The sequence below is a fragment of the Acanthisitta chloris genome, unplaced genomic scaffold (genome assembly GCF_000695815.1).
Source record: "Acanthisitta chloris isolate BGI_N310 unplaced genomic scaffold, ASM69581v1 scaffold44057, whole genome shotgun sequence".
Taxonomy (NCBI): Eukaryota; Metazoa; Chordata; class Aves; order Passeriformes; family Acanthisittidae; genus Acanthisitta; species Acanthisitta chloris.
The window spans coordinates 22,591-31,529 of record NW_008681791.1 but is presented as its reverse complement, the minus strand read 5'-3'; the positions used below and the strand labels follow the sequence as shown (position 1 = coordinate 31,529).

General features: G+C 45.8%; 1 protein-coding gene across 1 annotated transcript in view; it reads right to left on the bottom strand.

Moving 5' to 3' along the window:
- Nucleotides 1-8,939, bottom strand: part of CCDC64 (coiled-coil domain containing 64) — a gene marked incomplete at its 5' end in the record, with an annotated part of 39,422 nt that overhangs the window by 12,212 nt on the left and 18,271 nt on the right. The window contains 3 exons of the mRNA XM_009078207.1: nt 666-812; nt 2,187-2,198; nt 2,879-2,995. Of these exons, the coding sequence (XP_009076455.1) occupies nt 666-812; nt 2,187-2,198; nt 2,879-2,995 (276 nt within the window). The remainder of the gene's footprint in view (nt 1-665; nt 813-2,186; nt 2,199-2,878; nt 2,996-8,939) is intronic.

Sequence of the window (8,939 nt, the reverse complement as noted above, 5' to 3'; positions counted from 1 at the left end):
GGAATTGAATTAAAAAAGAGAAGTAATATAGACATGTTTTTAAAATATCTATGCACATATCTATTAAAAAAAGGAAAAAGTATTCAGGGCTGTTTTACAGAGCTGTGGATCCAGTGGCTGGCAACCTACAGAAGCAAAGTAGAAAAATCTTGCTCTCTCCTAAAGTGTCGGAAGCTCCAGAGGTACCAGCTTGGTCTCCAGGAATGAGGTTTGGTGACAAACACCAGGGGGCTTGTTGGGAAACCATCTGAGCAGCAACTTCTACGAGGCCACTTACTGTCCTCTGGGACAGTGGGGTCTAAAGAAGTCCCTTCTGAAGCCAGTTCTACTATTACGAAATTGAATAAAATGAACTGCAACCAGAGCTCTCTGCTTGTTTTTGCATTTATCTCATTTCCCCAGCACCCTGTCCCACTCCCTTGCTCAGATCTCCCTCCTAAGCACTCTTTGCTGTCAAGATGCCCCACTGAAGCTCTTGTTATCTGTCCCCTGAGGGAACACCCAGGACCTTGCTTGCTGTTATTTCTACATGAGCTATTTTATTGTTGCAGTTGTTTTGACTCCCAGTTCCTGGTTATCTTCCTAGCCACTTCTACGTTGGGAATTTGGGGAATTCTTTTACTGCATTCCCCCCGCCCTTCCCTGTCTCACTGCTGCCTTCTCACCTGAAGGTCCTTGTCATGGCTTTGTCTTTCCAGGATGAGGACTCGGTCCTGCAGCTCCTCCACGGTTCCCTGGAGCAGGTCATTCTCTTCCATCATGGCACTAAGGCGATGCTCCAGCTCCCGCTTTCTGTCTGTCAGCATTTTGATCTGCACAAGTAAGAGAGGCAGCATTGCACCCCACACTTTCCAGGGAGCAGAAAGGGCAGAAATTGCTTTCCAAAGAGAGAAACGAAACAGCAAAAAGCAGAAGTACGCACATATGTATTCTGTAACTTAAGAGAAAAACTGTATTTCTGTGTGTGGCTTAAAGCTTATGAAGGCTCTGAAAGGAAATTCCTCCTTCCCCAGGCTGAAAGGACATCTCCAAAGAGGCTGGGTGTGCACTGGCAGGTGTCAGGAGCAGGCAGAAATGCCCGAAGGGACTAAGTGGAGACCAGCCCTGCCCACTCCTTGTACCTTAACATTTACAACACTGGGCAAAACGAGTTACTTTTTCTGGCTGGCCCCTGACTGAACATAGTGGCATTTTCTCCTGTATGGACGCTGGACATCACAGGGTGAGCCTGCAGGATCCAGGGTGAGCCTGTGGGATCCTGCTCCCCACAGGGCTGTGCCACAACACTGCCCATATGCTTTTCTTAATTGCTGTGTGTTCATCAGGTCCTCATCAGGGATTTTTCTTTTTACTTGTGAAGACTCCTTTCTGTGCCATGCTTATTTTTAGCCTCCCAGCGATCAGTTGCCTTTAAAATTGGTTCATTTCTTTTAATTGTCAAGGGCAGCAATTTCAGGCGGAGGGACAGTGTGCCAAACAAAACCTCCGTGATTCAGTTAGCTGGGAACAGTGCACAGGATGAATCAGCAGTAGCCAAGGTCACTTCTTGTTTAACCAAGAAGAAGGAGCCTTTTCCCAGATCAGTACACACAGGACCTCTGGGGACTGGTATGCCAGCCATCCACCAGTCCAGTATAACCCTAAATATTCCCTATGGCCTCCTTTCAGTTCATGGACCATTAGACAAATTCAGCAACTTCACACTGTTTTCTCGGCCTCTTTGGGACTGTCTCATTGCTGCTTTCCAGGCTGCTGAAAAGATTTGTCTGCACAAAGGAATATTAGCTGTGTCTGTGGACTTGCTATTTCTGCATGGTAAAGGCTGCTGGAGGTACTGGAAAGCTGCACTTAGGTGACTAATGGTTTCTGAGATGTCTCTGCCCACCACCATCATGATTTCCGTGGGTTGGAGAAAGAACAATAAAAGGTTTAATACAGAGATTGTATCAAGAGTTCATATTCGGCAGCCAAACCAGTAATGCACATGCTGTGAATAATTGTATAACAGAAAAAAAACATCACTCTGCCATGAGCCCTGGGCCATGGGAAGGTGCACAGGGGAAAAGGGATTTGGGAAGCAGAACAGGAAGGAGGTGAGAAGGCAAGGTGCAGCATGCACAGTGACAGGCATGCATGGTAACAGTGATGTTCACGCGAGCAGACCCTTTCCGAGTCTCCATACTTACTTCAAGGACCTGCTGCTCCACACCAAGGGGAGGGGAAGAAAAGGCGAGGGACCAGCAAGGAGCAGGTGGGAGCAGGAGAAAAGAAGAAATTGAGAGATTTCAGGAAAAGCTTTTCCAGATAGGTTTTAAATAAAAGAAGTGGTTGGGTAGTAGTTGAACATCTTCTACCCATCTAGTTCCTGCCTACATGGTTCCCAGTGACCCGTGTCAGGGAAGGGAAGAGGAAGGAAGGTTCTATCACTGCTGCTCATATACCAGAGTCAAAACAGGCAGGGGCTCCTTGCTTTCCCAAGTGCATGGCTCAGAAGCAGGAGAGGACTGCTGCTTTCCTTGCAAGCATGAGGAACAGGGAAAAAACCAAACCCTCGCAGATCTTCCCACCATGCCCCGGAGTTGAATCTGCACTGGGCAGCAGCCGTGCAGTAGCACAGCCATGGTTCAGCTCCCGGAAGATCCTGCTCATCCATTCATTTTGCAGGCGTGCTGTGGCCAAGGCGGCACTGGAAGCTGGCCTGAGCCACCCCAGCCAGCCCTGGGCTGCAGCAAAAATCCTCACTGGGGGAGCCCTTTGCCCCACTGCTGCCACTCCTCCAAGCAGCAGGTTGTTTACCCAGTTCAGAGGGGCTCATCACGCAAGTTAAACCAGCCCTGGCTGCCTTTTGAAGGAGTGAGGCCGAGCACAAGTGACTCACCTCAGCCTGGAGGCTCTCCAGCCGCACGATGTGTTGGCTGCTGGAGGAGTTCTTCTCCCGAAAGTCCTCCCGGAGGGTGTGGACCTGCATGGAGAGCTGCCGCTCCACCTCCGACGCCTGCAAGGAGACACCAGCTGGTGTTACCCCAGGGGGTCATCCCACAGACTGAAAGCAGTTATCTCCTCCTGCCCAGGGGAAGACCTGCCCTGACATGACTCCTAAGCCCTAGAAACTCTGAATTCTGCACAGATTGGGTGAGGGAAAAGCTCATCCTGGACAGATGTTGAGAAGAGCTGCCATTTAGACCATGCTGATTTTTCCCTCGGGGCAGCCGAGGGAACACAGCCCATAACTTTCTTCCACTGCAAAATAGCATGATGACTCCTGTGCCCTACAGGAAATTCACTGTTCCTCAAAAATTGTAGCCTAGCTGGAATTGAGGAGGAGACCAGGCCACTCACAAAGGTGAGGGGAGCCAGTCTCCATGGGCCCCAGGAAACACTTCTATTGGATTTATGCTTTTTTAACCTCTGAACATCTTTGGCACAGCTCTAAAATAACAAGTGCTCTTTGCCTCTGATTCCTGGCTCCTGTCAGGGCCAGACGGAGAAACATCCGCTCCACATGACTGTCAGTGTAGGACTGTCCCTCTTTCCATTTTGAAGGAGGGATGCCCCATTTATGCAGGGTGATTTGAGGACAGTGAAAGGCCATTCCTACCTGCAGGATCCCTTATAAATGACAGCTTAGACATGTTAACTACTCTCCAGACAGCTTTATGGCTGATTTTTACATGGTGAACATACTTGTTTAGGCTTGTAAGAGAACATAAGGTTTTTATGACAAATCCCTAATGAGACAGCACAAATGGATGGTTTTCTATTTAATTAGCCTCCATCAGGTTTCATTACACTTAGGCACAGACCTCCACCTCTAGCACATTAGCTGGAAGTGAATTGATTCTCCTCAAGAGGTGACACTGCCATCCTGCTTGGGGTACAGAGTTGTGTGTCCAACAGCAAATGCCACCAGCAGCCACAACGTCTTAGACATGGAGGTGAGATAGGAGGGAGGGATGGGGGCAAGAGGAGAAACCCCACATTTGGGTCAGCAGCTGTGGGCAGGTTTGGGAGTGCACCCTTAGGTCTGGCAAACACAGGTCAGGATTTGACTCAGGGATCCCAAGGCAGAAGCCTCACCAAAGTTTGCAATGGCTTTGCTCTAGCAGCCTGGGACTTGAGGAATGAGCACACAGACCCAGCCTGAGCTGCCCACAAAGGCAACACTGCTTCCTTTTAAAAATGGTCCCTTATTTTGCACAGTGTGTAGCAAAATATCCCAAGTCAGAAGCATGAGGCAAAAGGCTGTTCCAGCCCCATCAAGTGGAGGAAACTGGTTGCCCCAAAACTGCTTGTTGGGAGGGGCAGATGCAGATAGAATTGCAGCCACCAAAGTCAGCCAGGCTCCGGTCACTGGCTTCTGGAATGAGAAATGGCTTCCAATAATAAGAAATAATCTTGTCTACCAATTGGTTTTTTGTTCCCTTCTTATCCTGGATTAGTATAACTGGTCTTTCTCCCTTCTTTAAAGCCTCACATCAGAGCCCTCTGTACACTGCCCTCACCTCACTTATTTCTTAAGGCTTCCTTGCACAGGCAGGGTACACAAAATATAATGATAGCACAGCACTATAGCAAGGGGTTGGTTATTTTTCTTCCCTTAAGCAGCTATAGGTTTCAAAGCATCCTGAGCAGCTATTAATTTGTGACAGTAAAGAAGATGGATGGATTGTGCTTTTTTTTGAATGATTCACTTGCTTTTGTAACGACTGCTGGAACATCTTCATGCTGAAACACTCTGCAGGAGCTATCAAGGATGAATAAGCACCAGATGAAAAGCACCAAAGGATTTTGCCTGCAAGATGCTGACCACACTCTCAGGGAGCACAAGTGGCACCGGAGGAGATGACACACCAGTATTCAATGGTTCACTGTACAACATAATTGATATGCTTGAACAATTCTACTTACAGAGAGTGTAAATGTACAACACAGCAGTAAGAAACAAGGGAGTATTAATGGCACTGTAAAAATCCCTGGTAAGAAAATATATAGCTGCTCCTGCTAGTTCTGGTCCCCATGCTCAGACTGGAGCAGGTGAAGGGATGAGCTGCAAGGATGATTCAGACTGTGGAAAGTCTGTTATACGAAAGGAGACTAAAAAAAGGATGGCTTGTTTTATCTCATGCAGTGAATGCTGAGAGAGGACTCCCTATAAATACATCATGGATGAGCACACAGGAGGGAGAAGCGCTATTTAAGCAGAAGCACAATTTTGGCAGAAAAGAATGATGTGAATAAACTGGATAAGAGTATATTAAGGCTGGGAATAGGAAGATTTCTACATTTCCAAGGAGCTGCAGTAGGATTCCTCCTCCTGCACCATTACAGTAGTAGAAATGGTGGCAAAAAAATTAATTTTGTGATGGAGCTGGATCACTTTATCATGCAGTTTTTTTCAGAGGGCTGACTATGACAGAAGGGAAGTGAACTGACCTCAGAGATGATTTCTGGTACCAGACTGCAGGACTGTAAGATTTGTATTCAACAGCATTAAATACATGTGCTGCTCAGCTTACACGTTCCACATCTTATTTCCACAGTTACAGCCCACATAGAGGGAGGAAAGGACTCAGTTATTGTTAGCATTTAGGGCCCTAAAGCAGACAGGATGTTACAGTGTCACCTCAGCATACATCATTGACATCCTACCTCATGCAGTAGAGAAAAGGAAGAAGAATACACTCTCTGACTAGCTGTTTAACATAAGTAAACAGAAATGTATGTATTATGTGTTTCCTTCCATAGGAGACCAAGGAAAAATCTTCATCCAGTTCTCCTAGCTAGGGAAATGGCTGAAACCTTGCTCACCTTTGCAAAGATTTGATTTTTCACAGACATGAGACAAAGTCTTCTGAGCTGAGCTCTGGTCATGAAACCTTCCTTTTCATGCTGCATTTGTTTCAGAGGTTATTAATACTGTTGCCAAACCACCCTTTCTAACTGATTATAAAACACAGATTTTAACATCAATTTGCATTTTTTATGGAAAGCCACCTTGACAGGGTGCAGTGCTTGTCTGGCTTTATGGCATCTGTCCCTACCGCTGTGCATGTACATGTGTGTTTTTAAACCACTACTGATTACTTCTAACATGCTCTTTTACTTAGTGGCATCAATGAAGACATAATCTTCCATCTACATTTTCTCTCTATTGCTCAAAGAAGCTATAGCTTTTGTTGAATGGAAGCAAATTTATTCTGCCTCAGCCAGTCTGTAGGGTTTTCTCTTTCCCATCAGTGTTTTCCCAAACACTAAAAGCTAAATCTTTTGTGGTTATGTCAATCATTTAGCAGTGCATTGATTTTGTCAGAGACAAGTAATATTCTTTGCAGAAAGGCAGACATATATTGCCCAACATCACAGCTTTGCTCTGTAGTTAAAAAACAATTAATTTCCTGGGTATGGGCAAATTAGCCAACACAGCCACCAGGCAGGGTGAGAAACATATCTGCAAAAGCATAGACATCAATTCACAATTAGACATATTCAATCAACTGTGAGATTTGTTTTCTGGACTTCAGGCAAGGTTTCGATGAGATTTGGGCAGTGCAAGAAAAAGGAAAAACAGGAGGACATTTTGGCTTCTGCTCTAATTAAGAGCTCTTTATCATTGCAAACCTGATTAAGTTTATCTCGTGATTAATTCTGAAATGCTAAAATACACAAAACTGTGTAGGTCTTTAGCAGAAAAAGATGGCTTGCCAGTTACAATAACTCCATGAGGTTTAACATCTGGAAGAGATGAGCAATAAATAAGTTAAATTAACATAAATTAATTGGAGCACTGATGCTCTGGTGAAGTGGGGATCTCTGGCATGTTTGGGATGGACTGTGAGAAATTAATAGCCTGTAGGTTAGTCTCGTTCCCCCCTTCTCTTGGGGGAAGATTTGATAAATAAAACTAACTGTATACAAAATATGCAGCTATAAGTCATGTCAGAAAGAAAAGGAGAATGGAAAAAGTTTAATAGGCTGGGTGAAGAAACCAATGTTTCCATATGATTTACTTCTACAAACAAGATGATTCAGATTTAACAAAGGATATTGAAGATTTTCTTGCCTAAAATAACTAAGAAAGAGAAGTCCTAATTAGTGCTAAATTTGTAACACTCAGGAGAGTGTGTTACCCCTTTTATTAATTTGCTAATAGCTGAGTTCAAGGGACTCCCCGTTCCCACTGTGGTCCCATTAACACTTCAAACCACTAATTGCTGCCTCCCCTGGCTGCAGATTCCTGCATTCCCAGCTCTTCTCTGGGAGGAAAATATATCTGGCTACTGAAACACAAGTAAAGGAGGAAACAACACAAAAATCTTGATTGGGAATAATAATTTCAACAAGTTTGTTGATCTGACTGCTGAGGGAAGCCCCAGAGGGCTGGGATTGCTGCCTGCACCCTGGTGCCCACTGATGGAGGGGGAGCCTGGTTTGCCAGGCTACCTGACCCATGCCAAGAAATTGGTGAGCCCACGGTGATTTTCCAGCCCTTGGGACACTGGCACCATAAGCCACCATCAATATTATGCACACCTGGAGGTCACTCATCTTGGGAATCTTTTGAGTAACTTTTACTGACCCTTTTAATTTGGGTCAACTTTAAATTATTATTCAAAGTGTTAAGCTATCCAGGAAAGTGCTTACGTAATAGCAGTGCTTGGATTCATCACCTTTGCAGGGCTCCAGCTTGCACTTGTTGATTTACATGACCAGAGGGATTCCCTGTGCCGAGGCATCCTCCTCCACCAGTGTGGGGAAGAGCAGTGGCACCATGGGGGACTGGCAAATGCCCACCCAGCTGCTCCCACTCCCCTCCTCAGCACGATGGGGGGGAGAAAAGAAGGTCAAAAAGCTTGTGGGTTAGAGAGATCCCTTACCCTTAGAGGTTAAATAGTGACTGGAAAACTGAAAGGCAAAGCTCAGACTGGCCATTGCCAGAAACAGGATTAACAGCAAGGAACTTTGCTGTTTCAAGTGGTGAGGGACGAGGTGGAGCTGCACTGAGAGTGTGCACTGCCCACCCTGGTGTGATTGTGACTGTGCCACTTCCATTTTGGTGTGAGGAGACTTTGTTGTGGCTGATGTCGTCAGTGAAGCTGTGAAGGGTGTTTTCATGACAAAGTGGTGTGGCTGAATACTCCTTTCATTCCCTCACTCTGCTACTGACCAGGTGTGGGGGATTTAACTACACAGAGTATGGTCCTAGTGTGGGAGCTGCCACTGCTGGGAGGAGGTGTGTGGAAAAATGAGAATTCAGCAAACACTAACAAGATATTTTGGTTGTAAATATCCAACAGAGACAATTAACATTGATCTCATGGGATAGTCTTAGAAAAAAAATGGATTTTTAAGACTGTACAAGTGCTAGGTAATATATACCTATTGTATATCCAGTAGCTATGAGCAGACTGGCAAGTGGATTAAATACCAGTAGCCAGAGTGAGTGTATCTGCTCAGTTTTTGCAGCTGAGATTTACTTCCTAACACAGGGTTTTTTTCTGCTCAGGAACCATCTCCCCAACCTGCCACAGCACCTGTCAGCCCATCCTCTGTGTTCTTCTCAGTCTGACCCTGCCAACTGCTGCTTTGTTTAGGCAAGGTCTGCAGGGTGACCATGGTGGGACACACAGCATCAGTCTGTGGTGTCCTCACCAGGGCCTGGCACAGAAGCCATGCACCTATGTGAAACTGTGAGCTGGATGTGGCACCTTGTCTTTGTCTCTGCACCTTTTTCAGTGCCATTCAGGCAGATTACTTCCTATCTGGCATTTGCTGCCTTTGTACCACACCCCTTCAGACTCAGCTACCTGCAATTGTCTTTACACCCCTGTAGGTCTCCTGGCTATTCCTTCTCCCTTTATTCAGAGGATCTCAAAGATTCATATCTGCTCAGCCAGAAGGGTTTGGTTTTGTGGCACATTGCCTGACCTCCTTTGTTACAG